The 20049-nt window shown below is 42.1% G+C and overlaps 3 protein-coding genes across 3 annotated transcripts in view; 1 reads left to right on the forward strand and 2 right to left on the reverse strand.

Annotated features, from left to right (window-relative positions):
• The window catches only part of LOC110525522, a 500086-nt gene that overhangs the window by 4450 nt on the left and 475587 nt on the right, over positions 1 to 20049 (forward strand). The window lies entirely within an intron of this gene.
• Positions 5701 to 11459, reverse strand: LOC110525528 (adenosine receptor A2b). The gene is made up of 2 exons (XM_021605714.2): positions 11096 to 11459; positions 5701 to 7892 (listed from the first exon to the last, which is right to left on the reverse strand). The coding sequence occupies exons 1-2, from the start codon at positions 11428 to 11430 to the stop codon at positions 6869 to 6871; spliced, it is 1359 nt and encodes a 452-aa protein (XP_021461389.2). The 5' UTR covers positions 11431 to 11459; the 3' UTR covers positions 5701 to 6868.
• The window catches only part of LOC110525523 (cytospin-A), a 46494-nt gene continuing 38195 nt past the window's right edge, over positions 11751 to 20049 (reverse strand). The window contains exon 15 of the mRNA XM_036979650.1: positions 11751 to 11819. Coding sequence (XP_036835545.1) covers positions 11766 to 11819 — 54 coding nt within the window. The 3' untranslated portion in view covers positions 11751 to 11765. The remainder of the gene's footprint in view (positions 11820 to 20049) is intronic.

The following is a 20049-nucleotide window of genomic DNA, read 5'->3' on the forward strand; positions in this document are numbered from 1 at the left end:
CATTTACTTTCCAATCTGTGTTTTCCGGTGATTGTATTTCAAATATTGGGAAAGGCCTGTTTTAGCTACGTTCTGTTCACTGAACAATATTCTGCACGTTCCCAGCTGTAGGCGATTGTGATTGGGCTACACACAATCAACAGCGAGGCAAAAATGTAAAATAAGCTAATGATCCTCTGTGGCTAAATTATAGGCCTACTCGTGGAGTAGTCTTCTGAATGATTTCACTTATTTTTGAACAGGTAGCAGTAATTCTCTAACTTTGGCAAAAGTGTTTAAATGTATCAGGGGTGCTGGGATACATCCAGCACCCTTCCCGCGGCTATGATTCTATAAGGAAATAAATTATGAACTGTAATGCTGGAGAGATGAGAGTTGCAGGCTCATGTTCATCAGAGCAGAGAGAGGGACAGAGATCATAAAAAGGTATGTGAGAGGTACAGGTGTGCTTCTCTCTCTCACCACAGAAAAGGCCACGCATTGGTCTATAGGCTACATGTTTCGCAAACAATAAACCCGGGCCGGCCCGACTCAAATCAATTCGTGGAATATCAGACACTTTTTCACATTACGTTTTTAAGGGGCAGGAGAATTACGGAGGAGGCAACTTGAATGAACTCTGATTGCTTTTATTATAATTTTTACATTGCAAACTGACAATTATTTTTTATGGCAATAGAGATACCAGATCTTGACAAATGGGTTTACGGAATGAAACAGTCCAAAACGGAGAGGTGCAGGATCCTGTTCTGGCAGGATCCGTCTCAAATTATGCTCTGCGCTCACCCATCCACCCCAACCAACCACTCTCCTTTTGTTTTTGCCTGTCTCATGTAACCGTACCAAACTTTACATATCATACTAATTTGCATGCCCCAGATTTACTTTTACTATGTTACGTCTAGTCTATGATACCAGGCTCAGCATACAGACAAGGAGACTTCTGCAGCCTGATAGGGCCGAGTGCAGAATTCAACAACAACTCACTTGGTTTATTTTCCAAACAAGATTCGTTTTACTTCTTTCAATTCCTCATCTGGAATATGTGTCTCCAGTATCTTCTCCAAAGATTCAAACTCAGACCCCGGCATTGTGAGGATCCTTCTGTACAAGTTCCACTGTCCAAACCTTGTGCTTCTGTTAGTGAACCCTATAGCCCAGTAAGCCCACCCCGTCGTTTATTGGGCAAAATAAACATCATCATATTTTTACTTTTGCTGTGGTTATGCAACCTGTCCGATTCTATCACGTTTCTCTGTCATATATCATCATGAAGATGATGAGTCACGTTTTACACTGACTACAGTTAGGAAGTCTATGACAGGTCAGGTACAGTATAGACAAAGCTTGTATTGTATAGAAAACTATGTGGTATAACACTAGGCACCGTATCTACAAGTATATATGCTACCTTTACTAGTTGTTCAACAATTGTTGTATTTTATTTTAACTTCATTAATTGTTGTGAATACATGGATAAGTAGATTTATGCATTTAGTAAGTGGTCCATATAGCCTAACTCTCACAAATAGTCCTATATGAGTACAAAACGTTTCTGGACCTATACCAGCCTCTAGTATGCACAGCACACATGTAACATTCTTACATTACCCGTTGGGATATGTTGGAATGTTAACTTATCAACCTAAATGTACCTTTGTTAAAAAATAATCGGAGTGAATAGTACCACAGCACCAACACATTTACTGTATTAGTATGTGGATCACATCATTTTATTCATACATGTCCATCACCATCATTTTCACCTTTCCTCCTCTCCTCTCATCATAGTCAAAGTTTTCCAGAATGGCTCTTCTTGTTTCCAGCGGTGGCCTTGCTCCAGGTCTGGTTAACAGAGCCTTTCCTTGACGGAACAGCCTTTCTGTCCCGCTCCTTACAGGGGTTGGACAGCTTCTTTAGGACCTCTGAGGTAGAACAATTGTACAAAAGTAACACGGGTGCAGACAGTACATACAAACGTACGTATTAGCCACCCCTTTTCATAGTCTTAAATCAGACTTGATGTGGGTTTGCTCAAGGCAAGGGCGGTGCACATGTACAGTAACTAGGCAAGAGAGTCATTTGTCATTACCTGCTAACTCAGGATGACTCTTGTCCAGGTCATTTAAGAGTGGCACATACTTCTGCCCTTCAGTCCCGTCACCTTCTGGGGGGAAAATATGAAGTGAATTAAAGTTAATCCGTTTCATTACTGTAAAATATCTTTAGTAATAATAACATTTATTGCAGCCATGTTAACAACCTATCTATAACATATTAGTAGGCATAGTAATAGTGTTTGGCAAGCAATGTGAGAAACCAAACTTTGATCCCATGGGATTTTTAATACGGACATGTGAAGCCTAGTGCCTTCATCATATTTTGAGATACTCACTGCAGATGCGTATGAGAACGTAGCTGTGCCTCTTCTTCATCAGACTGCTGGCCTGCTCCATGCTCTCCTCCTTGTCACTCAGGTTCACCAGCTCCCCTGTCCTGTCCATCAGGTCCACACAGTCTGCAGAGTACATCTTCAATGTGACCTTTACGCTGGGCTCTCTCGGTCTATTACATATTCACTTATGACATTTACTCAGTCAGGAAACAATCTGGCAGAGTTACCACATAAACTCAGCAAAAGAAGAAACGTCCTCTCACTGTCAACTGCGTTTATTTTCAGCAAACTTAACGTGTAAATATTTGTATGAACATAACAAGATTCAACAACAGACATAAACTGAACAAATTCCATAGACATGTGACTAACAGAAATGGAATAATGTAATAATAATTGTTCAGAGATACATCTGCAGTCTTCATGCATCCTTGCAGCATACCTAAGGCACGTTCACGCAGATGAGCAGGGACCCTGGACATCTTTCTTTAGGTGTTTTTTAGAGTCAGTAGAAAGGCCTCTTTAATGTCCTAAGTTTTCATAACTGTGACCTTAATTGCCTACCGTTTGTAAGCTGTTAGTGTCTTAACGACCGTTCCACAGGTGCATGTTCATTAATTGTTTATGGTTCATTGAACAAGCATGGGAGACAGTGTTTAAACCCTTTACAATGAAGATCTGTGAAGTTATTTGGATTTTTACAAATTATGTTTGTAAGACAGGTTCCTGAAAAAGGGCCGTTTATTTTTTTGCTGAGTTTACATTAAACCTCACACTGCAATGTACGGTGTAATGTATATCCAGTACTGTTTGTATCACTCTTTCATACTGTAACCACACTATCAGGTTGAATTAGGAATGTGATATTTGATGAAACACATCAGAAGTTGAACTGTAAATTATTTTTCTCTATGGGAGAAGTACAGGACAGTACCTTGAGAATCCAGATCACACCTCTCCTTCAAACTGTGGATGAAGTTTATCATCCTGCAGTTCAGGTTAAACAATTCTGTTTGGGCCTCTTTCAAAGTAATAAAAGAGAAGTATTTTTGTACACGTCCTCTATCTATAACCCCATACTTTATAAAGTAACCTGATTGTCACATCTAAATCCCCACAATGATTTTCTTAAAGTTTTTATTCTCATATGATCCGTTTATATCAACAAAGCTCTCCATTACCATATGTCGGACATTTCATTATAGGTCAGCTGTTGACCTCCACAGAGATGATGGAATTATGCTCAATCAAATCATGATGATGATATAGCGCCATCTTTTACTTACCTCCAAACTGCACCGTGACAAACATTTCTCCTTCTCTCTGTACAAAATGCCTCTATAGCACCCTCCTGTAATGTAGCTACAAGCAGCTGAAGCACTCGCCTCTTCCATAGAGCCAAAAGAAGTAATGAGTTTGGGATAAGCACACAGTGCCACAATAGGGGGTGTTAAATCAATGTTGTTGACTACAATCACACTTAGTGACAAAGCTTTGGCACTGAGGGATTGGCCATTGTGAATGGCTTCTGCAGTTGCTCTGAGCAAACCAACAGTTGACAGGGTAAATATTCTGTTTGGAATTTTAACCAGACATGTAAACAGTTTTGAACTGTTGCAGGGACCTCACATTCCCCCATGGTCGATAACCCCTCTGACACCCACTCTTCTCTCTTCTCCTTTCAAAAGATGAGAAGACAGGAAGCCTTTTATGTGAAGGGACTGTTTGTTTGTATCCATGGAGTCAATATACAGACAGAGCTTTTACTGCTACTTGTTGAACACTGTGGTCTGACAGCTATACTGTGGGGGATGACTTATTGTCAGCCGACCACTAACTGAAATTGAAAACAAGACTGTGTATGACCTATAGAGACAACGCTACACTACTATCTAGCGAATTACAATGGCAAACCAGTTGTTACCACAAGCCTCATCACAACAACTCTAAGAGAGCAATATTCTGTCTTTATGCTTAAAGATGTTAGGGGCAGGAATCAGCTTTTCCTCTTACTTCACAAATACCACACAAGTTGTATTGAAGACACTTCACACATTCTCTACTTACCACCATAACAATGACAGGTGCAGTAGATCATCTGAGGACCTAAGTCCATTCATGGCAAGGCCTGCTGACTTGTATATGCTACATCAAGCAGGGCTGGTGAGAGTGAAACCATCAACACTGAACTATGAATAAACTAGTATTTCCCCCTCTATGACCATGGAGAGAATTGCATTGCTCAAATCACACTATCAATCAGGTGACCCAAGAATACCAGACCATCGAACACTTGATAGATTGTACAGTGAATGAGGCACGAGAACCACTTAGTGACAGAATTAGATTAGTCTTGTTCAGTGAGCACCATTACTCATGGCCAAATGTACAGTAAACCATGTACAGTATCAGGACCAATGGTCATCCCTGAGTCATGACACGAAGGTAACATAACCCCCCAGGTCACTTAGGACAGTCACAGGTATATCATTTTACATTAGATTTGAGTAATTTAGCCGACGGTCTCATCCAGAGCGATTTACAGTAGTGAGTGCATACATGTTCATACATTTTCTTATATCAACAGTGGAGGTTGGTACAGTAACACTGGAATAAAAATAAATGTGAGTGAGGATGACACTGTAAAACAGGTAAGTAAGTGGTGAGTGAGAGATTTATTGGTCAGAATGGCCACAGCTAAAAGGGTGAGTTGCTGAAATCTGATTTAGTAATGTCAGAAATGGGGGGGGGAGACAATATGTTGTTGTGCAGAAAACACCAGTCAACTAGGCTGGGAGCATCTTTTAAAAAACATTCAAATGTCATTTCAGGAAGCCCCTGAGAGAATATCAAAAGGAGAATGTCCTGTAACCCTGTAACCTGGAATCATCAGGGAATTTGGATAAAAGCTGGGAAAGCTGGAGAAATCTGAGGATCTCACAGCTCGTGACAGGGGACATAAATCCCCATAGAGGGCCTGTCTGCTCTAGTCTGCTCCCTCCCCAGACTCAACAGCAAGCCTGCCTCTGGAGCTTCACTTCCCTTTGTCCAAAACTCCTCCCTGCTTGGAGCAAAGCCATTGTGAGCCCTAGAACTTTCTCTGCACTTATTGATCAATAGTTGGGAAAGCTTTTTGATCAATAGTTGGGAAAGCTTATTGATCAATAGTTGGGAAAGCTTATTGATCAATAGTTGGGAAAGCTTATTGATCAATAGTTGGGAAAGCTTATTGATCAATAGTTGGGGAAAGCTTATTGATCAATAGTTGGGAAAGCTTATTGATCAATAGTTGGGGAAAGCTTATTGATCAATAGTTGGGGAAAGCTTATTGATCAATAGTTGGGAAAGCTTATTGATCAATAGTTGGGAAAGCTTATTGATCAATAGTTGGGAAAGCTTATTGATCAATAGTTGGGAAAGCTGTACAGTAATTGTAATGCGTAAACAGTGCAACATGGAAACGCAAACAAATACACTTAGAGATGACAATTACATACAAATATTTATTTTCAAACAGGAGGTATTGCGTCCTGTATTGCATCTGAAAATGTGAAAATGCAGAGAATGCCATAGCTATGTAACTCTTGAGAGTATATTCAGTGAAAAATGTAAGCTGTATGTGTCATTGATTCATTATTTTGGCCATTTAATTGTCTGTGTAATCTCAACGATCAGCTCAACAGTTTTGGTTTGTGTTACTGACAGTTAGACAAGTTGAGAAAGTGCCCAGTAGTATAGATATTCCTCAAAATAGTTTAAAACCATTATCATTTAAAAACACGCAGATCATTTTTTGAGCATTCATACATTTGCAAGATCATAAACCTGAACATCTAAGAGATTGCTCTTATCATGTCCATCTGTATGGTGCACAAACATTCTAAATCAATGCAGTAGTACAGTCCCCTCATCACGAACCTGGAACATCCCTGCCATCCCCAAACACACAAGATTCATCATAAAGGTGATTTATTAAAACCTCACCAGTTATCATAGAACAAAAGTCCATTGTGAGGATTCCGATTTAAGCACCAGACACGTCACAGAGCAAGAGAATAAACATCGTAAACAGAATCACATTTAACCATTCGAGTCACATTAACGTTTCTTCAATAAATAACTAAAATGATTTTTGTTTGCAAATTTAAATAGAATTGTTCATGCCCCCAAAATAAGTTGTTCTCTTCCGCATGGTGAATGTACAGTAGGCTTTGCATGCCTGCCTTTGTGTAGGTCCTCGTTTCATACTCATTCAGGACCAACGGTTACAATCCCTGGCGATAGAATGCCTCCAAGTATGTGGAATTAGACCATCTGGATACAACCAAACTCTGAAACTCAGATTGTGAGCCTGACTGCCTAGTAATCTACTCTAAGCTTACTCCAAAAAAATGTACACATCAGCAGTAATTTCACACCAAAGGCCAGGTGATAAGGATCCTTTGTAGCTGTCTAATGCCCATTCTGTGTCCATTAGGACACCTCAGTGAGCTCAGTGAAGCAGGTTTTATGTTTATAGAACAGTGTTTTGACCTGGACAGGGGAGAGATCCTGCCTGTCCTTTACCTCTTCCACCTCTGGACCTTTGTGAGACTGCTGCTGCTGGTCCCCATACTGCAGGGGATGACATAACGGGTGTGCATGTGTCTGTCTGAGAGGCTGTGGCACAGGGGGGCTTTCCCTGTCATTGCGGGAGCTAATCACGGTAAGAGGGTGATTGTGAATGGGCGCTGGCTTCAGAACGCCGCCTGCAGGTTTGATATGGCTATGACAGGGGTGGGAGCTCTCACAGCTGCTGCTGCTGTGCTCGGTAAAGAGGTCGAAGCGGAGGCCATTGGCCTTAACCCTCACTGAGCCGCTGATGCTGTTGTGGGTGGAGGTGTGGCTGCTGCCACCACTGTCAAACAGATCCCGGCGGAACAGGACATGGCGGCGGATGACCCTCTTGAAGGTGTGGCGGAACTCCTGGATGCGGTTTGCGTAGATGAAGGGGTTGACCACTGAGTTGCCGTGAGAGAGGATGATGGCAACGTATATGATCCAGAGGGGCGGGCGGGCACACTGAGGGCAGAACAGGGTGAAGCAGTTGATGATGTGCAGCGGCAGCCAACAGATGGCAAACAGGCCCACGATGATGGCCAGCGACTTAGCCGCCTGGACCTCCTTCTGCAGGGTGGAGTGGGACTTCCCACCGTGGACAGCCTTCAGTTCTATGAGCTTCAGCTGATGCCGAGCTGCCATGAAGATCCGCATGTAGATGACCAGCATGAGCAGCAGAGGCATCAGCACACAGGCGAAGAAGTTAAAGTAGACCATATAGTCCATGACCACCACATCCTCAAACAGGCACTCCATCAAGCCTGGGGGACAGGTGCTGTTGGGGCGCTCAGTGAACTTATTCCAGCCCAGCATCGGGGTCAGGCCGATGATGATGGACAGCACCCAGCAGACAGCAATTATCCCCTTGGCACGCTGGCCTGTCACCAGGCTATTGTACCTGTGGGAATAATAAAGAAATGGACTGTCAGTAAGACACACATTATGGGCTCTCTTGGCTGGAGGAGGATAAGTTGTCTCTCTGGAGGGTTAGACTCCCCCAGAGGTTAAGGGATAGTGAGTTAAATAATAAACACTATAATAGTAGGCATATCATTAGTTAGGTTTCCATCCAATTTGCAACCAATTTTTATGAGAATATTCTAAAATCTTTTTTAAACAATATGCGCATTTTCCCACCAGAGATGTTTCCATCAAACAGACTTTTTGCAGATAAAAGGCTGTGCGTGATGACATTTTCAAATCTACTGATGGTTTTGTCACAAAAACTGTTGTGGTATTCAGCAAATGTGCCCACTCCAGTCTTGACACATGCACTCTAGCCAACAGAGCTCAGAGATACAGCAGGTAGGCTACCTACATTATGAGATTATTATGGATAATATTATTTGTATTTATCAAATGGCGCCAAGCATCGATCATCATGTCACCAGAATAAGACCCTTGATATTTATTGGAAAGGAGCATCAAGCTCATCACCTTTAACATCCACCACACTGCGAAGTTCATCATCAATTCTTTCATCTGTAGCCTAATAAACTGCATGCTTTCCCGAGTCGTAGTGGGAGGACAACACAACATACACTACACAAACAAAAATATGTGGACACCTGCTCATCTAATATCTCATGCCAAAATCATGGGCATTAATATGGAGTTGGTCCCCATTTGCTGCTATAACAGCATCCCCTCTTCTGGGAAGGCTTTCCACTAGATGTTGGAACATTGCTGCAGGAACTTGCTTCCAATCAGCCACAACAGCATTAGTGAGGTCGGGCACTGATGTTGGGCGATTAGGCCTGGCTCTCAGTCGGCGTTCCAATTCATCCCAAAGGTGTTCAATGGGGTTGCGGTCAGGGCTCTGTGCAGGCCAGTCAAGTTCTTCCACACCGATCTCGACAAACCATTTCTGTATGGACCTCGCTTTGTGTACGGGAGCATTGTCATGCTGAAACAGGAAAGGGCCTTCCCCAAACTGTTGCCACAAAGTTGGAAGCACAGAATTGTCTAGTATGTAATTGTATGCTGTAGCGTTAAGATTTCCCTTCACTGGAACTAAGGGACCTAGCCCAAACCATAAAAAACAGCCCTAGACAATTATTTCCCCTCCACCAAACTTTACAGTTTGCACTATGCATTCAGGCTAGTAGCGTTCTCCTGTCATCCGCAAACCCAGATTTGTCCGTCGGACTGCCAGATGGTTAAGCGTGATTTATCACTCTGGAGTCCAATGGTGGAGAGCTTTACACCACTCCAGGCGACTCTTGGCATTGCGCATGGTGATCTTTGGCTTGTGTGCGGCAAGTTGGCCATGGAAACCCATTTCATGAAGCTCCCGATGAACAGTTATTGTGCCGGCCTTGCTTCCAGAAGGAGTTGGAACTCGGTAGTGAGTGTTTCAACTGAAGACAGGCGATTTTTACGCAGTATGTGCTTCTGCACTCGGCGGTCCCAGTCTGTGAGCTTATATAGCCTATCATTTCCAGCTGAGCCATTGTTGCTCCTAGACGTTTCCATTTCACAATAACAGCACTTGCAGTTGACCGGGGCAGCTCTAGCAGGGCAGAAATTTGACGCTGACTTGTTGGAAAGGTGGCATCTTATGACGGTGCCATGTTGACAGTCACTGAGCTCTTCAGTAAGGCCATTCTACTGCTAATGTTTGTCTATGGCGATTGCATGGCTGTGTGCTCAATTTTATACCCGTCAGCAACAGGTGTGGCTGAAATAGCCGAATCCACTAATTTGAAGGGCTGTCCACATACTTTTGTATATATGGTGTATCATTGCGTGACTCTAAGTTTACTTCGACATGATGGTTATTATATCAATATTTGCGCATAAAGGCGTTTGCACTGCTTTTCTTGTGTAATTAATTTTACAGACACAAAGAGATCCCACCATGTCGAACTAACAAATTGTCTGTCGGCATATATAACATTGACTTGTTTCATGCGTCAGGTAATTCATCTGCATGAAATGTTTGGATGGAAATGTGGTTAGACCATCTTTTTATGGGAAAACCTCTCATCTAAGTTATAAAAAGAGACTTAAAAACAAAACGTCTAAGGGAAGTCTATTTCAAGTGTCTGTTGGTCAGTGTGGGAGTGCAGCTGATTTTTTTGGGCCTGTTTCTGTCACATTCTCTAGATGTTGAGGTTCAAAGGTTAGCTGTGAGAAAACAGCAACCCCCCCCCCCCCCCCCCCCGTGCAGCAACACAGACATGCACAAATGCCCTTAACACATCCCAGGGACACAACAGAACAGCAATCTTGGACGCAATAAAAAGGGAGTGAATGGCATGTTGTTTTTAGGTAATGCACACTATCAAATATGCCAGTAGGAGTGAGGTTGAAAAGAGTGTGTGAGCAACAATCTACACACACTATCCAGAAAGTGTATAAGTAATTACTGATTAATAATACATTTTAGGGAATAATGTAATTTATATTTATATATCAAGGAAAATAAATGACTGGTCTGAACAGCTATTTTATTTTTTACATGTTTATAGTTCTGAATGGGGATTATGGTCTGTATAAACTATTAGTAAGAGGAGATTACAGTTAACTGGTCTTGGGTGAGATGGCCTCCTAGGAGACTATAGCTGGTTCCACTGAGGAAATCAAAAGCTCATCTGGCCATTTGGTCCAAAAACCTAAAGTTAATTTAAAAATAGCCTCTGCTACTCTATTCTGAAAATATCTCACACAGATTTTAAGATTATGAAAAATATAGCAATGTGCTATATGTGGGTAGGCAAATCAATCAATAACCCTATACAGCCTCAAAGGGTAGATTTAAATCTTTGAAAAGCCTAACCCAGGGGTGGGAAACTTTTTGACTCGAGGGCCACATAGGGATTTCGAAATTTGGCCGCTCCAATTTCTTATGGGCCAATTTGTTAGTCAGCATCAATTTGCGGGACAGAAAAATGGCAGTTATTTAAAGGGTCCAATATCATTTCTACATACTTTCTACTTTTTTTTAACCTAAAATAATACTTTCCCCCAAAAAGTTGTTTGCTCACCCCTGGTCTAACCTCTTTCTCCGTATATGGGAGTGGAAAGCAGCGCGACAGCAGCAATATGTTTAAAATGGTTACCACACTCTCTGTTATGTTCATACAATTTGGAACTGACCTGAGGGGTATCTTGATAGCGATGTAGCGGTCTATGGCAATGGCCAGCAGGCTGAAGATGGAGCTCTGGGTGAGCACCAGCACAAAGCAAGCAATGAAGAGGCAACCATAGAAGTTGGAGCAGAAGCCTGTGCTGATGACGATGGCAAAGGGGATACCCAGCACTCCCACAGCAATGTCTGCCACCGCCAGGGACACCACAAAGAAGTTGGTGATGCTCTGCAGGTTGCTGTTGAGACAGACAGCCCAGCAGACCAGCACATTGCCCAACACAGACAGTACAGCTATCAGCAGCTCCAGCACAATGTAGATGACAGACGCAGCATCGTTCAGCATGGTGAGAAGAGCAGCGAGGTCACTGAGGAGGAGGGAGGACCACTCTCCTCAAGGTCCATAGCTGCAGCCTGGCAGCAGTTCGCTTACTCTGTAGGGGGTATCTCACTGCCTGGGACTATGGCTGAGCTCTCCACACAGAGACCACTTCACCTTAAAGCCTCTTAGAAGTCCCACACAGTTGGTGGTCAGATAAGCAGTCCAAAGGCTAAGGCATTCTCCTCACTTAACATATAAGGCATGACAGTCTCCTTTCTGTTATGGTATCTGCTGTCCTGTCTGGCCCTCTCCTCTCAAGTCCTTCCCCACCACTGTTTGAAGATTCAGCCCTGTGAAACTCAGATGGGGCTCAGACTGAGCCAGGAAGTGATCACATGGGCGTCATACTGCTGCTGATAAAGGGAAGAAAGAGTAAATAAAGTGGAAATGCTGAATGCAGAAATGACTACACAAAATACCAGTGAATAAGAGACTTTCCATCAAATATTAACCACATTTGAAGTCAAACAATAAATTACAATGTATTGTCTGCCATGATACTCTGGAATTTCCAATGTAGCAAGTCAAATAACAATTGTACTGTTTACTTTACATAGACAATGTACTGCATTCCCCATACAACTGCCGGTCATCATCATTGATATTTGATCCGAACCAACATCAAGATCTGCAATAGTGAGCACTGACATCTGACTACGGATTACAGTATACTGACTACATTACACTACCTGGGCAACTGCAGTGGTCATGTTAACACATGATAACTGACTTTCCACCAATCCTCCTTTTTACCATTAACAACAGTCATTAAACTGTAAACCAGGGCTAGAGGAAATAATGTCATGACGACACGGTGGTGTTATGGAGCCACTATCCCAGTGACAGTTAAATATCAGCTGTACCAGAGAGAGGAAGCAGTCAGATGCTTCAGGGACTGGAATTTTCTATGTCCCCTGAGATCATCCAACCCCTGCCTGATAAGGAGAAAGTAGTCTTGAGGACATCCAGAGACAATCACTAAATGAGGTTATCAGGACACAAAATGAAGCATTCAAATTTCGTTAGAGAAGGGTGTTGTCATGCTCAAGAAAAACAAAAAAACGAATAAAAACAATTAAAGTAGTACAGTATGTGGTTCGGGATTACAGCAGGCATAATCTACACTTGAAAAGACAATTGTTTTAAAAAAGGTCTAATTTGTCAATCAACTGTGGTCACTGTGCCACGCTCACTTTCCCAGGAATTAAATATGAGTGTGAAGAGGTTTCCAAACTCCTTTCATACAGAACTCTGATCATGTTTATGGAGAATTACCACATTGAAGCCAAGGAGGTTTTCTGAGGTTACTCATGGTTTCAGGAGAGAGCAGTTGTGATGGAACTGAAAGGCCTTTGCTCTCAGAAACATTTCCATTCAGGTGGGACTGAGGTTTTTTCCGACCAATCTCAGTTACTGTTTTAAATTTATCACACACATACAGTATGAGGCACAGAGGCTGCTGTTGCAAATAGTGTCAGCCTTGGAGCACATGTAACCCAACAGTGACAGATCTGATAGCCATAGACTAGTATACTGTAGGAAAAACCCTTTGCATTGCAAAAAGCCTATAATGCAGTTGTGAAAAGAAAAGGCAACATTTTGTTCACCCTCACACAGACCTAGTCACAAAAGGACCAGGGAAGGTACAAAGTGGTACCTTCAATATAGAGTTTACAACTGGATTAGAAGTGACATCTCAATGTGACTGCATATGTGACCCTTTCTCAGTCACCTTACAACAGCAGTCAAAAACGAGGTAATAACAGGGTATTTCAGTTGTCCCCTTTGACAGCACTTGAGGGGTATGAATAGTCCAAGTATAGTCTATAATGTTAAATTAATTTTTATTCCATTGTGAAACAGCTGTAGCAAACAAGAGCTCTGACTGTATTCTGCTGAACAGTGGACCCTGGTGGTTGGATTTAAACCAAGGGTAGTGCTTTGATACTGCATCTCAGATTAAAAGTATTATTTAAAGTAACTGTCTAGTGTTTCCAGATTTCTATGAAATATGAAGGGTCATTAATTCCGTGAAATTGTTGTAATTCCAAGAAATTATGATAAAGCATGTTAAAAAGCAGCTTTTCTGTGTTGGAATGGTGTAGACGTACCCCAACAACAGAAGGGTGTGGGTGTATATGGGTCATGAAATAATTATGTAAGTAGACCACTGATTGGCCAGCTCATCGATGACATCATCCTCTATGAGGAAATAGCAAAAAAAAATTAAATGGTCTGTTTGCGATACAAGTTTGAGGATGGGTTAAAAAAAACAACAACATTATATCAAATTTGTGCTTTGGTCACAAATATGAGCATAGGATGAAACAAAAACATTATTTGGGTATGAGTTAACAGAATATGAATTTATAAATGTTAGATTTTCTCTGGACAGTTACTTTAAGCTTGACACAAAATATGTTCAAGCTTGACACAAAAAGCTAATTAAATCATTCCCATGAAGATAAACCAACTGAACATACAGGGCCTCAATAAGTGCACATTAATATCTTAATGTACGACTGTTTGCTGAGGAAACCAGAGAACATAAGGAATCTGACTCCCACTTTAATACACTTACCTGGAGAGGTAAAACCACTGTGGTAAAATGGAAACCTAATATACTTGGCACACCCATCAACATTATCCTTACCAGTAAGTGACAGTATTAGTATCCCTAACTATCTACTCACCTCCATCCTGTAGTTCGTTATCAAAGAGGGAGTATTTGTTTATTTGGATCCCCAATAGCTTTTGCAGAAGCAGCAGCTACTCTTCCTGGGGTCCACAAAAAAACACAAAACATGACAAGTAACAAAACAATGATACACTGCTAGACAAGGACAGTCACATTCATGTTGAAATACAATGATTTACAAACAACATAACACACAAGGGGATCTGTGCAAACATTATATCTAGAAATACATAAAGTGATTAAAAAACTTCCCAAAATGTATTGGACACAGTTATCCATAATATACAGTTCCTTCAGAAAGTATGCATACCCCTTGACTTATTCCACATTTCTTGTGTTACAGTCTGAATTCAAAATCTATAAAAATACAAAAAATCTCACCCATCTACACACCGTACCCCATAATGACAAAGTGAAAACATGTTTTTAGACATTTTTCCAAATTGGATTGAATTCCAAGTGTTTGGACTTCTAGTTCACTCTTCTAACTCCATTTTATTCATCTATTATCTATTAATTAATCCAAGTATGTAAGCGCTTTGCACACCTGGATTGTACAATATTTGCTAGACAGCCATTTTCAAGTCTTGCCATAGATTGTCAAAACGATTTAATTCAAAACTGTAACTAGGCCCCTCAGGAACATTCAACGTCATTTTGGTAAGCAACTCCAGTGTATCCTGTATTTGGCCTTCTGTTTTAGGTTATTGTCCTGCTGAAAGGTGAATTTGTCTCCTAGTGTCTGTTGGAAAGCAGACTGAACAAGGCATACCCATAACATGATGCAGCCACCAACATTCTTGAAAATATGAAGAGTGGTACTGAGTGATGTGTTGTGTTGGATTTGCCCCAAACATAACGGTTCATTTTCAAACCATTAAGTTAATTTCTTTGCCACATATTTAGCAGGCTTACTTTAGTGCCTTACTGCAAACAGGATGCACGTTTTGGAATATTTTTTATTCTGTACAGTTTTCCCTCTTTCCACTCTGCCATTTAGGTTAGTATTGGGGAGTAACTACAATTCTCAGTTTTCTCCTATCACAGCCATTAAACTCTGTAACTGTTTTAAAATCCTCTTTGGCCTCATGGGGAAATCCCAGAGCTGTTTCTTTTCTCTCTGGCAACTGAGTTAGAAAGGATGCCTGTATCTTTGTAGTGGCCAGGTTTATTGATACACCATCCAAAGTGTAATTAATAACTTCACCATGCTCAAAAGGTTATTAAATTAAACAAGGTGCCCTTGTTTGCGAGCCATTGGAAAACCTCCCTGGTCTTTGTGGTTAAATCTGTGTTTGAAATTCACTTCTCGACTGAGGGACCTTACAGAGAATTGTATGTTTGGGGTACAGAAATTAGGTAGTCTTTCAAAAATCATGTTAAAACACTATTATTGCACACAAAGTGAGTCCACGCAACTTATTATGTGACTTAAGGAAATCTTTCCTCCTGAATTTATTTAGGCTTGCCATAATAAAGGGGTTGAATACTTATTGACTCAAGACATTTCAGCGTATTTTTTATTAAATTGTAAAAAAAAAAAAAAAAGTTAAATAACAATTCTGTTTTGACATTATGAGATATTGTGTAGGCCAGTTACACATAATGTCAATTTAATCCATTTAAATTCAGGCTGTAACAACCAAATGTGGAAGAAGTCAACGGGTGTGAATGCTTTCTGAAGGCACTGTAAGCCTTGCATAAGCTGTCCCGTGTCTGTGTACCTGGCCGAAAATCATTTTGATTGCACCAGCACTAACTGTTGTATAAACTTACATTGTCTAACAAAATGTTTAATTAGGCTATTCATTAAAAAGTTAAAATAATCTAAACGCAAACCCCTTGACTTCTATCCAATTCTATGTTCAATAAAAAAACGTACCTTTTTAAATGTATGCCTCGTCGTATTCGAAATGAATTACAATCTTTTTAGAAATGAGTTTGCATCATATTTATAATCATCGCTTAATAAAATAACATAATTCCTCGAAAACCCGTTGTGAAGAATAAGAAATGGGAAACTCCGTTTGTTAGGCTACTTGTGCGCTCCGCTCCCACTGTTTCACTACCGATTCTCCGTTCAATACCTCAGGCTAACCAGATTTACACCACGTGATCGCATGGTCGGTGTTCGTGCGGATAATTACTTTTCTACACTAAACCGAGCAACACAGAATGAGAAAACGGACAGTTGTTTTGTTTTTAGACACACATTTTAAAACGGATTTCTTATTTTTTCTTATAAATCCAAACACAATTTGATATTTTGATTTTCACATGTGGGTGGGGTTAAATGTGAAATGCCTGTCATTGGCCTGGCGTTGCCGAGGTCCACAGCTCCTATCTTGGTTCATCTGCACCCTTCCAGTCAGTTTGTGGCGGAGGCAGATGCTACTGATGTTGGAGTGGGGGCGGTCCTATCCCAGTGTTCTGCCCTGGACCTCAAGCTACATCCCTGCGCCTTTTCCCATCGCCTCAACTCTACGGAAAATAACTAAGATGTGGGGAATCGTGAGCTTCGGGAGGCACTGGTTGGAGGAGGCGGAACACCCATTCATCGTGTGGATAGACCACAAGAACCTGGAGTATCTCCGCACCGCCAAGCGCCTCAACTCCAGGCAAGCCAGATGGGTCCTGCTGTTCACACGGTTCAACCGTACTGGCCGGGATCCAAGAATGTCAAGCCGGTAATCGGATGTTTATGTCTAACACTGTCCGCGCTGTGGTCCTGGAGTGGGCCCATTCCTCCAGGCTTGCCTGCCACCTGGGGTCCCGTCAGACCCTGGCCTTCGTGCAACAACGCTTTTGGTGGCCTATGATGGTTCCGGATGTCGCTGCATTTGTCTCCGCCTGCACGATCTGTGCTCAGAATAAGACTCCTCGGTAAGCTCCGGCTGCTCTTCTGCAACCACTGCCTGTTTTCCAAGGGCGCTCACTTCATTCCTCTCCCCCAACTACCCTGGGCCGAGGAAATGGCCCAGCTCATGGTGTAGCACTTCTTCCGGATCCATGGACTGCCCGTGGACATGGTTTCCGACTCGGGGCCTCAGTTCTCGTTCTGGAAGGCGTTCTGCGCCCTCATTGGGTCATCTGCCAGCCTGTCCTCTGGGTTCCACCCCCAGTCCAATGACCAGTCGTAGCGAACCAACCAGGATCTTGAGACCACTCTGCGCTGCCTGGTCTCCTTCAACCTCACCTCCTGGAGCTAGCAGCTGGTCGGGGTCAAGTACGCCCGCAACACCCTTCCCTGCTCTGCCACGGGCCTATCTCCGTTTGAGTGTTCCCTGGGGTATGAGACCCCGCTCTTCCCCGAGGAAGAGGTTGGCGTACCTTCTGACCAGATGTTTGTCCGCCGCTGTCATCGTACCTGCAAGAGAGCCTGGTCGGCCCTCCTCAAGACCACCTCCAGGTATCGATGACAAGAGGATCGCCATCGGACCCCGGCATTGTCTCGGGCAGAAGGTATGGCTATCCACCCGGGATCTTGTTTGTTTGTCTTCTGTTGCACCGTACCCTTCGTATACATCACACCTTTCATAAGCCCAGAGTCAACCCTATGTCTCACAGCCCTTTGTCTTCTGTTTCCAGAAGGGGGGGGGGGTCGCCCATTATCCCCTGTGTATTTATACCTGTGTTCTTTGTATGTCCAATGCCAGTTCGTTTTGTTTGACAAGTCAACCAGCATTTTTGTACTCAGCTCCTGCTTTTTCCAGTCTCTCTTTTTCTCCCCCTACTGCTTGACCCTGAGCCTGCCTGCCGTCCGGTACCGTTGCCCCACCTCTAGTTTACTGTCCCCTGCCTGCCTTGACCTGTCTATTGCCTGCCCCTGTTGGAATATTAAACCATTGTCAATTTGACGTGTCTGCATCGGGGTCTTACCTTGATTCCTGATAGAACTGCTGTTATTGTAAATGGTTAGCTAACTGATATATTCTAGCTAGTCACCTCCAAAATGAATGGCAAAAAATACTTTATAAATACAAATACTGAGCTATATTATAGGCCTATGCAAAAAAAAGTATATTTTATACAATTGCTCAAATATGTTTAAGTAATTTAAAAAAAGGTGTCAATTATTGGCACCCGTTTTCAATACTTTGTGTACCTTGCCCTTGTGAGGATAACAGCATTTAGCCTTTTCTAGAACTCAGACCATTCCTCCATACAGAATCTTTCCAGAGCCTTGATATCCTTTGGTCTGCACTTATGGACTGCCCTCTTCAATTCAAACCACAGGTTCTCAATGGGGTTCAAGTCCGGAGACCGAAATGGTCATTGCAAAATGTAGATTTTGTGGTAAATTAACAATTTCTTTATGGATTTGAATGTGTGCTTGGGTCATTGTCTAGCTTTACGATCCACTTGAGGCCAAGTTTCAGCCTCATGGCTTAGGCAACCAGGTTTTTGGCTAAAATGTCCTGGTACTTGGTAGAGTTCTTGATGCTGTTGACCCTAACAAGAGCCCCAGGACTAGTGGAAGCAAAACATCCCTATAAAATCAAAGATCCACCACCATATTTTATAGTAGGCATGAGGTTCTTTTCTGCATATGCATCCTTCTTTCAAAGCCAAAACCACCACTGGTGTGTGTAGACAAAAAGCTCTATTTACATCTTATCTGACCATAGCACCCAGTTCCAATCTAAGTGTCATGAGAATTTTCAAATCCCAATGATAATAACTATCAATCAATCAATAGCTTTGACCAATTCCCGAGGTTTGTAAGACCGTGGGTATAATAATAATAATTAGGCAAAGACTCAGCTTTATGCAAAAGGTCTGTACAGTTTATTCAGAGAACGTTCTAAAGTCAAGAATACAAAGACATCCATTTTATACCAGGCTCCTTAATTACGCACATACTTTCACACAAACAGTAGATATCCTATGCACATACATACACACAAACAGTAGGTGAGTTTTATCCTTCTCCATAGTTCTCACCACTGTGTATCATTACCTAGCCGACAGTTCCATTCCCCCGAGATTAGGGGAACCTTGAGAAGTAAGGACGTCAGAGGACAAAAATCAGTTAACCACCTAACTGAGGAACTCAATTTAACTTTGCGCAATACCCTAGATGCAGTTGCACCCCTAAAAACTAAAAACATTTGTCATAAGAAATTATCTCCCTGGTATACAGAAAATACCCGAGCTCTGAAGCAAGCTTCGGAAATGGCGCCACACCAAACTGGAAGTCTTTCGACTAGCTTGGAAAGACAGTACCGTGCAGTATCGAAGAGCCCTCACTGCTGCTCGATCATCGTAATGATCATGATCATTAGAAAGCAAATTACGGACTCCTCTTTAAATCTGCGTATTCCTCCAAAGCTCAGTTGTCCTGAGTCTGCACAACTCTGCCAGGACGTAGGATCAAGAGAGACACTAAAGTGTTTTAGTACTAGATCTCTTGACACAATGATGAAAATAATCATGGCCTCTAAACCTTCAAGCTGCAAACTGGACCCTATTCCAACTAAACTACTGAAAAAGCTGCTTCCTGTGCTTGGCCCTTCTATGTTGAACATAATAAACGGCTCTCTATCCACCGGATGTGTACCAAACTCACTAAAAGTGGCAGTAATAAAGCCTCTCTTGAAAAAGCCAAACCTTGACCAAGAAAATATAAAAAAACTAATCGGCCTGTATCGAATCTTCCATTCCTTTCAAATATTTTAGAAAAAGCTGTTGCGCAGCAACTCACTGCCTTCCTGAAGACAAACAATGTATACGAAATGCTTCAGTCTGGTTTTAGACCCCATCATAGCACTGAGACTGCTCTTGTGAAGGTGGTAAATGACATTTTAATGGCGTCAGACCGAGGCTCTGCATCTGTCCTCGTGCTCCTAGACCTTAGTGCTGCTTTTGATACCATCGATCACCAC

The sequence above is a fragment of the Oncorhynchus mykiss genome, chromosome 6, assembly GCF_013265735.2.
Source record: "Oncorhynchus mykiss isolate Arlee chromosome 6, USDA_OmykA_1.1, whole genome shotgun sequence".
Classification (NCBI taxonomy): Eukaryota; Metazoa; Chordata; class Actinopteri; order Salmoniformes; family Salmonidae; genus Oncorhynchus; species Oncorhynchus mykiss.

What these genes read in the sequence shown, in the direction of transcription:
- LOC110525528 (XM_021605714.2), bottom strand. Translation starts at nt 11,430, where the DNA reads ATGCTGAACGATGCTGCGTCTGTCATCTACATTGTGCTGGAGCTGCTG. An exon ending in GCTATCAAGATACCCCTCAG is followed by an intron (nt 7,893 to 11,095) that starts GTCAGTTCCAAA and finishes TTATTCCCACAG; the next exon opens with GTACAATAGCCTGGTGACAG.